The following is a 17,428-nucleotide window of genomic DNA, read 5'->3' on the forward strand; positions in this document are numbered from 1 at the left end:
TCCAAAAACTTTGCTTCTTCTTCTTTCCCTCCTTTATTTTAACCAGATGGCACCACTGCTATCACATCTATCACTAAAGCTGAACTCTTCGCTCAAACCTTTGCTAAAAACTCTACCTTGGATGATTCAGGGCTTGTTCCTCCCTCTCCTCCCCCTTCTGACTACTTCATGCTACCTATTAAAATTCTTCGCAATGATGTTTTCCATACACTCGCTAACCTAAACCCTCGGAAGGCTTATGTACCTGATGGGGTCTCTCCTATTGTTTTCCAAAACTGCGCCTCCGTGTTTGCACCTTGCCTAGTCAAACTCTTTCAACTCTGTCAACATGTACCTTCCCTTCTTGCTGGAAGTATGTCTACATTCAGCCTGTTCCTTAAAAGAGTGACTGTTTTAATCCCTCAAACTACTGTCCTATTGCTTTAATTTCCTGCCTATCTAAGGTTTTTTTAATTAATCCTCAACAGCAAGATTCTTAAATATCTATCACTTCACACCCTTATATCTGATCGCCAGTATGGGTTCCGTCAAGGCCGCTCTGATGGTGATCTTCTGGCTTTCCTGACTGAGTATCGGTCATCCTCTACTAGAGATTTTGGTGAAACTTTTGCTGTTGCTTCAGACATATCAAAAGCTTTTTGAGAGTCTGGCACAAAGCTTTGATTTCCAAACTACCCTCCTACGGCTTCTATTCCTTCAAGTGTCCTTTCTCACCGTTCTTTTTTCTTTCTTTTTTTTTATGTAGAAGAGACACTGGCCAAGGGCAACAAAAATACAATAAAAAAAAAAACAATGAGATGCCAGTCCCAAAAAAGGGTCCAAAGCGGTAGTCAAAAATTGATGAATAAGTGTCTTGAAACCTCCCTCTTGAAGGAATTCAAGTCATAGGAAGGTGGAAATACAGAAGCAGGCAGGGAGTTCCAGAGTTTACCAGAGAAAAGGATGAATGACTGAGAATACTGGTTAACTCTTGCATTAGAGAGGTGGACAGAATAGGAGTGAGAGAAAGAAGAAAATCTTGTGCAGCGAGGTCGTGGGAGGAGCGGGGGCATGCAGTTAGCAAGATCAGAAGAGCAGTTAGCATGAAAATAGCGGTAGAAGACAGCTAGAGAAGCAACATTGCGGCGATGAGAGAGAGGCTGAAGACAGTCAGTTAGAGGAATTGATGAGACGAAAAGCTTTTGATTCCACCCTGTCCAGAAGAGCGGTATGAGTGGAAGCCCCCCAGACATGTGAAGCATACTCCATACATGGATGGATAAGGCCCTTGTACATAGTTAGCAGCTGGGGGGAGGTGAGAAAAACTGGCGGAGACGTCTCAGAACACCTAACTTCATAGAAGCTGTTTTAGCTAGAGATGAGATGTGAAGTTTCCAGTTCAGATTATAAGTAAAGGACTGACCGAGGATGTTCAGTGTAGAAGAGGGGGACAGTTGAGTGTCATTGAAGAGGGGATAGTTGTCTAGAAGGTTGTGTCAAGTTGATAGATGGAGGAATTGAGTTTTTGAGGCATTGAACAATACCAAGTTTGCTCTGCCCCAATCAGAAATTTTAGAAAGATCATAAGTCAAGTGCTCTGTGGCTTCCCTGCGTGAAATGTTTACTTCCTGAAGGGTTGGACGTCTATGAAAAGACGTGGAAAAGTACAGGGTGGTATCATCAGCGAAGGAGTGGATAGGACAAGTTTGGTTTAGAAGGTCATTGATGAATAATAAAAAGAGAGTGGGTGACAGGACAGAACCCTGTTCTGTCCTGTCACCACTGTTAACAAATTTAGAAGAACAGTGACCGTCTACCACAGCAGCAATAGAACGGTCAGAAAGGAAACTTGAGATGAAGTTACAGAGAGAAGGATAGAAGCCGTAGGAGGCTAGTTTGGAAATCAAAGCTTTGTGCCAGACTCTATCAAAACCTTTTGATATATCCAAAGCAACAGCAAAAGTTTCACCAAATCTCTAAAAGAGGATGACCAAGACTCAGTAAGGAAAGCCAGATCACCAGTAGAGCGGCCTTGGCAGAATCCATACTGGCGATCAGATAGAAAGTTGTGAAGTGATAGATGTTTAAGAATCTTCCTGTTGAGGATAGATTCAAAAACTTTAGATAGGCAGGAAATTAAAGCAATTAGAACGGTCACCCTTTTTAGGAACAGGCTGAATATAGGCAAACTTCCAGCAAGAAAGAAAGGTAGATGTTGACAGACAGAGCTGAAAGAGTTTGACTAGGCAAGGTGCAAGCACGGAGGCACAGTTTCGGAGAACAATAGGAGGGACCCCATCAGGTCTGCTGCTGTGGTAGACGGTCACTGTTCTTCTCCTAAATCTATTAACAGTGGTGTTCCTCAGGGTTCTCTCCTGTCACCCACTCTCTTCCTGTTATTCATCGATGATCTTCTAAACCAAACTTCTTGTCCTATCCATCCCTACGCTGATGATATCACCCTGCACTTATCCTTGTCTTTTCGTAGACGTTCAATCCTTCAGCTAGTAAACAGTTCACGCAAGGAAGCCACAGAACGCCTGACTTCTGATCTCTCTAAAATTTCTGATTGGGGCAGAGCAAACTTAGTATTATTCATTGCCTCAAAAACTCAATTCCTCCATCTATCAACTCGACACAGTCTTCAAGACAACTATCCCCTTTTCTTCAATGACACTTAACTGCCCCTCTTCTACACTGAACATCCTCGGTCTGTCCTTTACTTATAACCTGAACTGGAAACTTCACATCTCATCTCTAGTTAAAACAGCTTCTTTGAAGTTAGGTGTTCTAAGATGTTTCCGCCAGTTTTTCTCACCCTTCCAGCTGCTAACTGTACAAGGGCCTTACCCGTCCATGTATGAACGTTCACATGTCTGGGTGGGTTCCACTCATACCGCTCTTCTAGACAGGGTGGAATCACAAGCTTTTCGTCTTATCATCTCCTCTCCTCTAACTGACTGTCTTCAGCCTCTTTTTTTATCTCTGCAATGTTGCATCTCTAGCTATCTTCTGCCACTATTTTCATGCTAACTGCTCTTTTAATCTTACTAACTGCATGCCTCTCCTCCTCCCGCGGCCTCGCTTCATACGCTCTTCTTTCTCTCACCCCTATTCTGTCCACCTCTCTAATGCAAGAGTTAACCAGTATTCTCAGCCATTCATCCCTTTCTCTGGTAAACTTTTTAACTCCCTGCCTGCTTCTGTATTTCTACCTTCCTATGACTTGAATTCCTTCAAGAGGAAGGTTTCAAGACATTTATCCTTTAATTTTTAACTACCGTTTTGGACCCTAATCGGGGACCAGCATCTCAGTGGGCCTTTTTTTTTTTATCGGATTTTGTTGCCCTTGGCCGATGTCCCTCCTGAATAAAAAAAAAAAAAAAAAAGAATGAAAGAAAACTGTATACGCGGCTGTAATACTGATTGGTTGAGTACAGTTACTCGGACTCAAGCACCCGAACCCCAGCCTGTTTCCTCGTGTTTCCTGGTTTTCACCCCTCACTGCGTTCTCGTGTGTGTGTGTGTGTGTGTGTGTGTGTGTGTGTGTGTCACAGAATACTGACGCCTTATTCTCGCTAGAGTATGAAGTCAATTTCACGGCGCCGCAAGCATCCACACCCCGTAGTTATCCAGGGACACACCAGTAGGCAGCATTTATCCTCACTCCCACATCCAGGTCCTCTGCACTTGCTACTGTTAGGCAACATTATCACATTCCTGACTCAGACTTCGTGAGTCACCATCTCCTCGTCTCCACCGCGAGGATGACGAGCACATGGCTTCCTTTCGTCATTTTGTGCTGCTCACCGCTATTTTTATCACAGATGAAAGGACTACTGACCATACACTATACAACAGAGGGGAGAAACACTTCTTCTCCCCCTTTTCTATACATTCGCCCTTTACACATGCATTCTGATCCATCGTTCTCCGGACTATATTCCGAAACATCTGCGCTGCATCCCATTACTCTAAAAAGCCTCAAAAGCCTAGAATCGGGCATTTCTAAGGTATATTTTGACAAATAGACAATATTTCAACCTTACTGACAGGGGACACTCTTGAGAACACGGCTTATCGTCTTTGTGGCCTTTGAAAATAATCGCGGTGAGAGAGCAATGTCTCGGAATACGGATCTCCAGAAGGCTTTGGTTTGGATCGTTAATCAATTCATACATATTTGTGGGCGTTCCAGTACAGAAGCGTACTGGTATGTGCAGAGAAAAATATGAATTATCTGCTATCAAGGCCATGCTGTAGAATCTAGTAAATAAGCTGTCAGTTTTCTTGATAGCCCCTCGCCTTTGATAACACGCTTATATAAGAAGCATTAAGACAAAGAACGGTTATGGGTAAGGATGACATATGGGCAATGGTATGTTTGCTTCATGCAAAGACTGCCACCCGTAGGCCTAATGGCTTCACGAAGCTTCCCTCGCGTTCTTAAATATCATCCTGCTCAGTCTCGCTCCCTTCCCACAAGAGAGAGAGAGAGAGAGAGAGAGAGAGAGTTGTTATCTAGTGCTGATTCGTCGGATGAGCACAATAAGCACATGCATTAATCATTAGATATGATATACATTTCTTGTTACGTGGAGTGTTCTTCCAAGCAATACATGTGAATCCTATAAAGACTATAATACTGGTCATTGTAATCTTATCTTCATTATCCTAATTTCCAGATATGAGAGTTTACATAACATGCTATATATGGGTTATTTCATTATTATTACCGTATTGATTGATTTTTTATTTATTTATTTATTTATTTATTTATTCTTTTTTTTTTTTTTTTTTTTTTTTTTTTTTTACCTCCAGCAACACACTCATACTTGCCTCATATATCTTTGTTGGACTCTGCGTGAATACAATCTTCAGCAGGTGGCCACGTCCAGCAACATCTTGTATTAAAAAAGGGAAAGCCTTGCATGACCAAACTCGTTACACCGTGATGACAGATCCTTCACAGGCGAGAACAACGTCTGCTTTTTTTTTTTTTTTTTTTATGTAGGACACTGGCCAAAGGCAACAAAAATCCAATAAAAAAAAAATGCCCACTGAAATGCCAGTCCCATAAAAGGGTCAAAGCAATGGTAAAAAATTGATGAATAAGTGTCTTGAAACCTCCCTCTTGAAGAAATTCAAGTCATAGGAAGGTGGAAATACAGAAGCTGGCAGGGAGTTCCAGAGTTTAACAGAGAAAGGGATGAATGATTGAGAGTACTGGTTAACTCTTGCGTTAGAGAGGTGGACAGAATAGGGGTGAGAGAAAGAAGAAAGTCTTGTGCAGCGAAGCCGCGAGAGGGGAGGCATGCAGTTAGCAAGATCAGAAGAGCAGTTAGCATGAAAATAGCGGTAGAAGACAGCTAGAGATGCAACATTGCGGCGGTGAGAGAGAGGCTGAAGACAGTCAGTTAGAGGAGAGGAGTTGATGAGACGAAAAGCTTTTGATTCCACCCTGTCTAGAAGAGCAGTATGAGTGGAACCCCCCCAGACATGTGAAGCATACTCCATACATGGACGGATAAGGCCCTTGTACAGAGTTAGCAGCTGGGTGGTAAGAAAAACTGGCGGAGACGTCTCAGAACACCTAACTTCATAGAAGCTGTTTTAGCTAGAGATGAGATGTGAAGTTTCCAGTTCAGACTATAAGTCAAGGACAGACCAAGGATGTTCAGTGTAGAAGAGGGGGACAGTTGAGTGTCATTGAAGAAGAGGGGATAGTTGTCTGGAAGGTTGTGTCGAGCTGATAGATGGAGGAATTGAGTTTTTGAGGCATTGAACAATACCAAGTTTGCTCTGCCCCAATCAGAAATTTTAGAAAGATCAGAAGTCAAGCGTTCTGTGGCTTCCCTGCGTGAAATGTTTACCTCCTGAAGGGTTGGACGTCTATGAAAAGACGTGGAAAAGTGCAGGGTGGTATCATCAGCGTAGGAGTGGATAGGACAAGAAGTGTGGTTTAGAAGATCATTAATGAATAATAAGAAGGGAGTGGGTGACAGGACGGAACCCTGAGGAACACCACTGTTAATAGGATGCTGACCTTGAGATGCTGCTGGAGATGAAGAATGCTTACCAAACAGACAAAACTCGATCGCATCCTCATCGTTACTCTCAGATAGTTGGCCAAATACGGGTGTTCGGCTGGCATAGACCCAATATAGCCGCCATGTGCAGCTGCCATCAATGATAGCACCAGCAGTTCACCACCGTTAGCCCTAAAGAAGCTAGGTTATCGAACTTCTTTGCTTGAAGAGGCTTACATTTACATCTCATATTCCTGTTACTTTCTCTCATTCTTTTCCTTACAAAGCTAATCTTTAAATGCTGGCGAGGAAAATAATGCTTACGAAACAGACTAAACTCGATCGCATTCTCATTGTCACTCTCCATTGATTGGCCAAAATGGTATTCGGCTGGTCCTGTGACTTCCTGGCCGCGCCGTGCTGCTATCACCAATACCGGTAGGAGCCTCAATTCACAGGTTACTAAATATATCACCCAGTTCGCCCCAAACAAGCTAGAGCATAAATCTTTCTTACTTGAACCCCAGCTTATAACAGCACCCGCGTGAACCACTGTGTTCACAGAAGCAAACTACAGGAAGTTGAATAAACAAAGCAAAAATCCTGAGAGAACAAGCAAGGTTAGTAGAATCGTCATTATTAACTACTACCACTACATTTTTTTTTTTTTTTTTATCATCACTAACCTGCTATACAGACTGACAAATCGCTACTATTACCATTATCACTGTTAAAGAGCCATGCAGAAGAGGATTAGTTTCATTAATCCAGTTAAGCAAGAACTTCAAGCTGAAATTTCATCTTCCCATCATGAGTTGCTGATTCCAAGGAAGAAAGCATGATTCCTGTATACGACTGATAAGCAACTTCTCATCACTAACTCGTCATATGATGCAATTCACGTGGAGGCTAGCACGTGCAGGAGGAAGGAAGGGACAGGAAAAGGAGGGAGTGATGAATTTGATATGTAACTGAACGCCTCTCTGCCCTTCTCGAAATTCAAGGTAATGGCCACACATGAATACATTTTCGTCTCTCTCTCTCTCTCTCTCTCTCTCTCTCTCTCTCTCTCTCTCTCTCTCTCAGCACTTCAAGAAGATAATGAATAATGACCGTATCTTATCGCAGAGTGACGGAGACAAACTGATCGGAAAGACAGCGATCGACGCCATTTCGTCATACCTTACACTCTTTGTTGTTCATTAACACATGGTTTATATGTACAGTACCTACACTGTGGTATTCCTACTACTACTACTACTACTACTACTACTATCAATAATAATAATAATAATAATAATAATAATAATAATAATAATAATAATAATAATAATAATAGTTTCTACTATTCGTTTATTAATTAGTGTGATTTATAACACTGATCGATATTCATATGGGTCTACTACTACTACTATAAATAATTATTCAACTCACTATGTATTCATTCTAATTATGACAAATAGCTTATCTATACCATCAGATTCGAATGGTTATAAGATACTGTACATATTTTTCATTACATTATGACAAATAAGACGTGCTTTTTTACTAAATATGTTCATCTGAAGTTAGTTCATGCCATTTTCTTCACACACACACACACACACACACACACACACACACACACACACACACACACATATATATATATATATATATATATATATATATATATATATATATATATATATATATATATATATATATATATATATATATATATATATATATATATATATATATATATACATATATATATATATATATATATATATATATATATATATATATATATATATATATATATATATATATATATATATATATATATATATATATATATATATATATAATCCTTTAAATAAATAAATTCCGAACGCTTACAACACCACATAATTTTACTGTCATTTCTATATAAACAAATATAGTACCCTTCTTTTCCAGTATACCTTAAGGCAGTGTCTAGTTTACCACGTCTCTGGATCCAGATGGAGAGATATATTAAGATCCACTGAATCATCTATGAAAAGGTGGGGTGATGACTGGCATGATCCATTAGTGAGGTTAAAAATGGCAGGCCAAAATTAGCCATCGTGGTATCAGGCATAACTTCAGAGAGAGAGAGAGAGAGAGAGAGAGAGAGAGAGAGAGAGAGAGAGAGAGAGAGAGAGAGAGAGGAGAGAGAGAGAGAGAGAGAGAGAGAGAGAATAGTAGTGGTGTTAGAGTACATGGAATCAAAATAAAAAAGTTCTCCAGCAGATCTTGTGGGTTCCTTCATTATGTTTTCAAGACCTTAACTGCTTATCACTTGTTGGGTGTGTATTTATACCCCCACTCCATGAATATTTACGCAGACAGCCCCGCCTCACTGCCATCAAGCAAATGCACAACCACCTGCAGTGTTTAAAACAATGTTCCCTTTCCCACTTACCGGGCTTGGGCTTGATGGTGGTGGCTTTCGGATTGGTGGAAGGTGATGGAAACAGGGAAGTAAGCTCAAGGTCCTCCTCACCCTGCAATTTTTTTTTTCTGCAGTAGTACTTTATTATTATTATTATTATTTCACTTTATTTATTTTTTTCCAAACAATAACACGAATTATTTAAAGGATTTCCTCCTCTTACAATTACATGCATATCTTTAGAGTCAACATGCAACTTGAAAATTCTCAAAAACACAAACTCTGAGTTATGCTATGTTATGTAATTCCTAGCATAAAACTGCAGCGTCAAATTACACTGTATATGAAACTCCTGCAGCAACCTACACTGACTTTTCAACAGACTCATCACACATGTAGTATTAAAACTATCAGTTATGCAGAAAGAGTCACTGGCAAACCTTCCTTCCTTACCATCAATACTTGTAATATGATGAAGGACTTCTGCAACAGTACCTACTAGCCTACCATATTATAATTTCCAAACCTACACTTGTATTGAATAGACAGAGATACATATTATCTACATAATATATACTATTTATTCCTAATGTATTCAGATCAACATGTATATCTCTGGAATTTCAACACCAAACACCTGGATGCAATAATTGCCAACCTTCATATGCCATAAATCAGAACAGCTTGGAGAGAGAGAGAGAGAGAGAGAGAGAGAGAGAGAGAGAGAGAGAGAGAGAGAGAGAGAGAGAGAGAGAGAGAGAGAGAGAGAGAGAGAGAGAGAGAGAGAGAGAGAGAGAGAGAGAGAGAGAGAGAGAGAGAGAGAGGAATTTTGATGAAGCATGACCTTTTCCATATTTTCTTAGTCACTGACAAATACACTAGGTAATTATCAGCCTTTTATGATAAAATTAAATTTTAGAGAAAATTTAGATAATATGGAAGTTTCTTGAATAACTGTAAGCCCTCCAAGAAAAATATTACATACAGCAAATAATAGGATTCTCAATACAAAATTCTATGGCACCTCATCCATTGCAATCCTACACAGACTGTCACACATTCTACCATCCTGTTTTTTTTAGCTGTCAGGGCTGGTTTTACAGGGAGGCACAGGGGGGGAGCATACCCCACCTCATTTTTTTACTGTCCCCACTAAAAAAAATTTTCTTCATATATATATATATATATATATATATATATATATATATATATATATATATATATATATATATATATATATATATATATATATATATATATATATATTACAGATGCATTTTAATCAGAATTTATCAACATTATTTTTCATGCTTAACAGTTTCCCTGTAGTACTTGAAAAATTTTTTCCATGCATTAATTTTGCTTATTACAAGACAACTTATTAGACACAGGGAAGTGAGGTGTAATGGAAGAGATGGAAGTGTTGGAGATGAGGATATGAAGGAAGGGAGAGAGATTGAAGTGGAGGAAGAAGAAACTGATCCTTTGTGCCCCATCAATATATGTAGCTGCCCCTTGAATTCAAGCAGTCTAAAAGTAGCACTGTTAGCTGTTCATGCAACAGTGAACTGTTGCCAGTAACTTCCAATTAAATAAACCCTTACTTAGAAAAGAAAAATTCTGACAATGACTAAAGTGAAAATAACTACTGCTTTTAAAGTCTAAAACTTGGCACTAATAACTACATATATCTACAATAATTCTACAATATGTATATGATACACATACACCTGCAGATTTGGGGATTCATACATACCCCTTCCTTACCTATGTAACCATTAATTTAACTTGATAAGCCAAATATAAACCAATAATAACAATGGTTTCAGTCACTGCTTTGTTATCATAATATAGTGATATCAAATATATTCAGGGAGGAGTGTCCATGGTGAAAAGCATCAAGAGGAGAATATGTCCAAGACAGAATCTATCATAGAGGCTGAAACATCCATGAGGAATATGACCAGACCTCTATAAAAGGTGGCATTGCCACTTTAGCTTAGAAATGCCTTCCATTATTACATTCTGAATGTGTCATGAGATGGCTCTGTTTTAGTCAGGTTTTATTGTGAATTAATTTACTGTAGTTTTCTACATTACACAGCACACAAGTATGACTGTCTTGAATCTCATCTTACAACATTTCTGAATCCAACTTTCTGCATCAAAAATTAATAATAATAACAGAAAATTTATTTAAAGACTTCCTGCAGCCATCTCATCTTGCAGCTATCATTTCAATCTTTCACCAGTCTCAACATGGCTTTTCTTATCCTCATAACACGGAGCTTTTCATTCTGAATAATATGAACCCCATACATACCCACTGCAAATTATTTATAATAATGACAGTGATTTTTAGATTTGAGAAGCAAGCTCGCTCACTCCTGTGACAATACTTGGACATGACACACCCATGCGTGTGATGGATTTTTTTAGCCTTGCTAGTTAGGTTAGGGTAGGTTAGGTTGGTTTGGTTATGTAAGATTAGTTTAGTTAGATTAGGTGAATTTAGTTTGGTTAGGTTAGGTTAGTTTGGCTAGGTTAGATTAGCTTTTATAGGTTAAGTTAGGTGGTGGTGCATGACAGCAGACTGGCAGCCATGAGCAAGCAGCAGCCAGTCCTCTTGTAAGGAACTCTGCCAGTGAATGTCACTGCTGTACCACTTATTTGTGAAGATGAAACTATTTTCTTCTGGTAGATTTTAGTCTATTTCATATTAATCTGTGTTTCTTTTTATTGCAAATCATTAGCTTCTGAGAGGGATGAGGGTTGGTGGGTAAAAAATAAAAACTAATGATTTGCAGGAAAACAAACAGATTTATTCAAAACAGGCTGAAAACTATTAGAAAAAAAATGATTTCGTTCAGAATAGAGAGACTGGTGAAGAGTGAAATTTTGCCCTTCAAAGTTATAATATTTGGTTGGTTTTCAAAACCCCCTCAGTGTTTTGTGGTAGCAAGCAAATCCATTCAACTTTGACGTGACCAAGAGATTTATGCATAACAGTTAGAGAGACTTTTTTAGGAGGGCATCTACAGGAGGCCCCTCGACAATTGTTAGGTAATATTTGTTCTCCCACAGCTTTCCCATGAGACCTCCAAAAACTTGTGCATTGAGAAAAAGAAAATGGGAGTTTTATTTAAATGTGAAATATTATCTACCTTTTCTTATTACATACTAATATAGCCTTTATCATTAGTACTACAATGGACATAATTATCATTACTACTACTAGGTGAAAATACCAGGTAAGACAACCACTACTACTTTTACTACTAGCACCACTACTGGCATATTCAGACATGTAAAGCTCTTCCAATATCCCAGCAACGAAATGAACTTGAATTAGCTTACCTGCAGCAATAATTGTTTCCGGATAATATCATCGTCAATTTCAAGCAGAGACGAATTTGTGTTGTTACTAGTCATCCTCTCCGCTGTTCTTTCTGCTGCTGGCTCCTCTTGGCTAGCGAGCCGCACTCCACTTTGTTTACATCGCTTACACTCCCAGACACCGACACAGGCGCCATCCAGCACACGCCGCGGCCAGTTTATTTAATAATTTTTGTGCTTTCTTATATATATATATATATATATATATATATATATATATATATATATATATATATATATATATATATATATATATATATATATACCATGTCAAATAAATATGAATCAAATTTCATCTATCCACAGGAAATCTCCTCAGTAGAGAATTGTGGATTTTTGCTATTAGGAGGGTGATGAGAGTGGGTAATGGTAGGAACTTATTGTGAGCTGAGAGGAGAGGCGCCAGGGAGGGTCAGTGAGGGAGGAAAGCAGGGAGGAGCGGGAGGGAGAATCAGTGAGGGAGGCCGGAGGCGGCTGGCGGGTGGTACAGCAGCAGGTGGCAGCCAGTCTCGTCTCGTTGCTTCAGTTGCTCCACAATGACGGAGGAGGAAGGGTTGGACGCGTTCTGTGACTCGACTTTTTGGGTATGTTAAGTTCCACTCGCTTGGAAGTGTTGTTTTGCAATGTATAGTGATACAGGGTGTCCGCTTCCAGGAAAGGTGAAACACTGTGAAAAGTGAGAAAGAACTTGAGTAATTGGTGAAATGCTGTGATCCAACATAGTGAACATTCCGTACCGAAAAAAAGTTAAGAGGTGATTTATGAAGTGCTCGGATGTTTACCAAGCTACACGTGTAATGGTGTGGTGAAGTGAGGAGTAAGGCAGAGGGTGGCTGTAGGATACGCTTGTGGCTGGTGGGGTCAAGGGCCTCTTCGTGTTGGCAGTTGCCCGTCAATGTTCATGCACCAAGCTACACTCGAGCTTAACTGCTTAATTGTTACCTAGACGCATCCCAGTTACAGAAGAGCACCTCTGTCCTGAGACAAGGCCATGAAAATCCTGACGATATATAACTTACTGAAGCAACTTGTGAGATCCTCCAAGGCGGGACTCTTCACAATGAAAACTCCACTGTCCAACATTTGTCACGCTTGTGCTACATTATTTTATTAACGTATTTATATTGAGGATTTTTAAATGCAAATTGTGTGTTTGAAATGTTTGGCCATCAATGTATGTAAGGATGCTATTTCAGGACGTGTGTGTACTATACTGACTCTTCCGTGAGTGTGCGTGAGTTGCTTTTTCAAGCACACACTGTAACAGCGGCGCCTTTTCAAAACGCGAACATAGCACCACATTCTCTCTCTCTCTCTCTCTCTCTCTCTCTCTCTCTCTCTCTCTCAATTTCACTATTATGTAATGGAAGAGATGGACGTATTAGATTGAGGAGTCACTTATTTGGAGACAATATAAATGTTTCTTTTCTTTTCACTTGCAATGTTATTATTAATGCAAGTTGAACGGTTTTACACTATGAGAGAGAGATTAATAAATTAATGGTTGGCTAGGGTAGCTAGATGACTATCCTAACCTGTATCTTTCAGTATATTTTACTGTATATGATCTTGCAAACACAAGTTAAGGTGTTGGTCAGGGCTTCATTAATTAATTTGCTTCAGACATCTAGATGCATTGTTCCAAGACAACCATGATCCTTCATTAAAAATGTTCATTTGACTCTTTGCCACATTGAACATGCATGGATCTCCTTAAAAGTAATTAATTGATGATCACTAGCAAAGCTGCTGAGGCCATGGCTGTACATATCCAAAAACAGTTATTACTTGGTGCCAGTGCCATTTACTGTGAATTAGGAGAGTGGCCTTGACAGAAAAGCCAGGCAGGGGAATGAAAAAGGGGAAGTGGAAGGAAAGTTATAAAATGAAAATGTTACATGTGCTATTCTCATACACACACACACACACACACACACACACACACACACACACACACACACACACACACACACATGGTGAATACAGTTAGACAATAGGTGAACAAGCCTACAAGATGCAGAGAAGAACCATCACAGTTGGACTTGTTCTTTACAAAAACCACAGAAAGCAGACCAAGTATACATTGTCTGAGTCCACTGGAAAGAAGCAGTCATATGGTAATAAAAATAGTACCACAGGAGGAAAAAGTGTTGCACTGAAAAGAACAATACAGAAATAGGAGATAGAACTATGCTAAGGCAAACTTTGCAGAACTTAATACATTTTATGGAAAAATTAACTGGAAAGAGCTATTTGAAGGTAAAGTAGTTCAAGAAAATATGAGATATTTTTGAACAAGTATAGAGAGGGCATGCAACAGTTTTTGCCAAGCTACAAAGTGAAAATTATGAAACAAATGGTATAATGTTAGATGTGTAGAAGCAAAAACGAAAAAAAGACAGGGCATGGAAGGAAATGATGAGACAACTGAACAGAAATGCTAGAGAAGAATACAGAAAGGCAAGAAATGAATGTAGTAAAATAAGAAGAGCAGAATGAAACTTTGAATGTGACATAGTAAGAAAATGCAAGAAAGAACCCAGACTCTTCTACAGATACATAAATGGGAAAATGAAACATAAGGATGGCATAAACAAGTTAAAAAGGGAAGGAAGAATTTATGAAACTACTGAGGAGGTGAATGACAGTTTTCAATCTGTGTTTACAAAGGAAACTGAATTTGTGGCACCGAACATGATATCACAGAATGAGGGAATACAGGAGATACAAGTAAATCAAGAAACTGCTGGAAGAGGTGGATATTAGAAAAGCTATGGGACCAGATCAAGTAAATGGATGAATGTAAAAAGAATGCAGAGAATAAATAGAAGAACCCACATGGGGATATGATTAACAGCTCATTGAGGGAAGGGAAGGTACCAAAGGAATGGAAAAGAGCTAAAATAGTGCCAATGTACAAAGGAGGAAATAAAATGGAACCATTAAATCTTAGACCGGTGTCACTAACAAGTATTGTAAGCAAGCTGTGTGAAATAGTAATTAAAAAAAGATGAGTGAAATACCTAAAAGATGAAAAGATAATTACAGAAAAAGCAATTTGGATTCAGGAAAGGGAGATCCTCTGTCACAAATCTACTGAGCTTCTATACGAGAGTAATAGATGGAGTGCAAGAGAGGGACAGGTGGGTTGATGTGGTATACCTGGATCCCAAAAAAGCATTCAATAAAGTTCCCCACAAAAGCCTTATGTGGAAGCTAGAGAATGGAGGACTAAAGGGAGTAGCATTGAGATGGTTGGAGGATTATTTACAAGCGAGAGAAATGAGAACAGTAATCAGAGACGCTAAATGAAGTTGGCATAGAGTGACAAGTGGGGTACCACAAGGATCTGTGTTGGCATCTATTATGTTCCAAATATATATAAATGATATACAAAAGATCCAAATAGTTTGCTGATAATGCAAAAATAATGAAAATAATAAAGGATGAAAATGACTGCAAGGAGTTACAAAAGGATACTGACAAGATACATGCATGGAGCCAAAGATGGAAACTAGAATTTAACACCAGAAAATGCCATGTGTTGGAAATAGGAAAAAGTAAAAAGAGACCTTCGTGAAAGTACAAAATAGGAGGAGAAGTAACAATGAAGAGTAATGAAGAAAAAGATTTGGAAGTAATTATTTGAACATACTATCACCAGAAAGACATATAAATGAGATATTCAGCTCTACATACAGTTTGTTAACAAACATTAGGGTAGTGTTTAACTATTTAGATAAAGAAATGAAGAAAATTATAACAAGCATAATACAACCTAAATTGGAATATGCAGCAGCAGTTTGGGCTCCACATAGTAAAAAAGATACATGGAAACTGGAAAGAATACAGAGGATAGTGACAAAAATGGTACCAGAATTGAAATACTTAAGCTATGAAGAAAGACTTGAAGAGATGGGATTACCAACACTACAAGAGAGAAAAGAAAGAGGAGACCTTATAACAATGTACAAATTAGTAAATAATATAGAAAGAATAGACAGAAATGTCTTGATACCACAGATGGAGGAGGGAGAGAGACAGACGAGGGGGCATGGGAAGAAAATAAAGAAGAGTGGATGTTCAAGGGACATCAAGAAATACAGCTTAAACGTATAGAATTATTGAAATCTGGAATGATCTGAAGGAAGAGGTGGTTGCATCAAACAGTGTACACATGTTTAAAGAGAAAATGGATAAATGTGGTTATGAAGACAAGATAAAATGAGCTTTGGCTTGTGCCATATACAATACAATTAGGTAAATACACACACAGACATTATATCTGTACATTGTAGAAATGGGAAACTTGGTAGTTATTTGTACAGTATATAACTGTTTCAAAGTTTCACATATTTTCATGAATTCAACCAAACCATTAATGAATCAAGTAGCTGCATTGGGCATATATACATTACACAAATTTCTTGCCTATAAACACTCTTCACATACTATATGCTCCTTTATTTCTCATAATTGTTTGCCAGTTTTTTCTCCACACCTTGGTTGCACTTTGTCTGCTGGTGACATCTAAGCCATAGTTTATCTCCAAACTTTAGCCTCTGTTCCATGAAGTTTTATTGTATTTACTAAAGTGTGATGAGGTTATGTGTTTCTATTGATTTGTTGTACCATTTTTTTTCCTTTTTGCCTCAGAATAACACACTTTCTTGGAACACCACCAACCCTGACTTAACATTATGCTTTGAGAGAACTGTACTGGTGTGGGTGCCATGCGGGTACCTGTGGCTGCTGGCACCCGTTGAAGTGGCATATCTCCGTAACAGTGTGGACAGATTGGTGCCATGGAGCATCTTGAACATCTCAAAGTTGGTAAGTTGTAGAGAATTTGTAGAGAGTTGGCAGGATCACAGGATGTTTTTGATATATATTGTGGTACATCCTGCTAAGACCTTGCAGCTCATCCTCTCCTTGTTTGTGCTGGAAATTTATACAGGCATAGCTATTCATAATTAATGCTATACAGATTTATTCCTTGATACTTTCGTCTTCTTTTTCTTATAAAATATGTATATACAATTACTGTCAGACCCACATATGATGCATTTTGCCAATCAAATTTTTTTATCACTCACAATGTTTGGGAAATGCATTACAGTAATATTATGATGGAAGATTAAAAACTGAGTTTCACTGTCAAACAGCAGAAGAATAAAGAATATTTATTCATACATTGTTAGATTAATTTAAAGTAAAACTCTGTTCTCAGACTAATTTCTTCTCTCTGTAACTCATAGAATAAACTGCCTTACATAAAGTAAAACTCTGTTCTCAGACTAATTTCTTCTCTCTGTAACTCATAGAATAAACTGCCTTACAGATCCTAGAAATGTGCAGTCCAGGCAGTGTGATGCATATGAAAAATCACTTAACTCATATCCATGCACACAAGTTGTTGTGTGCTTTACACAAAGCAAATTTACCATGAACATCAATAGTCTGATAATAGCCACCATAGTAAAATGGTGGTGGTGGGTCCTCAGGCACACAGGTACAGACCCTGGCCATGGTCCAAGGCTTGGAAGAGCATCCATTCAGGATAATAGTTTCTAAGTTTCAAATTGAAGTCCTCCATTAGAAGGCACCATCCTAACCCTAACTC

General features: G+C 38.6%; 2 protein-coding genes across 7 annotated transcripts in view; one reads left to right on the forward strand and one right to left on the reverse strand.

Moving 5' to 3' along the window:
• LOC135103770 (PIH1 domain-containing protein 1-like) overlaps positions 1–11,929 on the reverse strand; it is a 22,998-nt gene extending 11,069 nt beyond the window's left edge. The window contains exons 1-2 of the mRNA XM_064010485.1: positions 11,767–11,929; positions 8,440–8,521 (exon numbers count right to left, since the gene is read on the reverse strand). Coding sequence (XP_063866555.1) covers positions 8,440–8,521; positions 11,767–11,841 — 157 coding nt within the window. The 5' untranslated portion in view covers positions 11,842–11,929. The remainder of the gene's footprint in view (positions 1–8,439; positions 8,522–11,766) is intronic.
• Positions 11,930–12,238: 309 nt separating this feature from the next.
• Positions 12,239–17,428, forward strand: part of LOC135103774 (multidrug resistance-associated protein 1-like) — a 36,773-nt gene continuing 31,583 nt past the window's right edge. For all 6 annotated transcript variants that reach the window (XM_064010489.1, XM_064010490.1, XM_064010492.1 and 3 more), the window contains exons 1-2: positions 12,239–12,389; positions 16,462–16,638. In XM_064010489.1, the coding sequence (XP_063866559.1) occupies positions 12,342–12,389; positions 16,462–16,638 (225 nt within the window). In that variant the 5' untranslated portion in view covers positions 12,239–12,341. The remainder of the gene's footprint in view (positions 12,390–16,461; positions 16,639–17,428) is intronic.

This window comes from Scylla paramamosain, chromosome 9, assembly GCF_035594125.1.
Source record: "Scylla paramamosain isolate STU-SP2022 chromosome 9, ASM3559412v1, whole genome shotgun sequence".
NCBI lineage: Eukaryota > Metazoa > Arthropoda > Malacostraca > Decapoda > Portunidae > Scylla > Scylla paramamosain.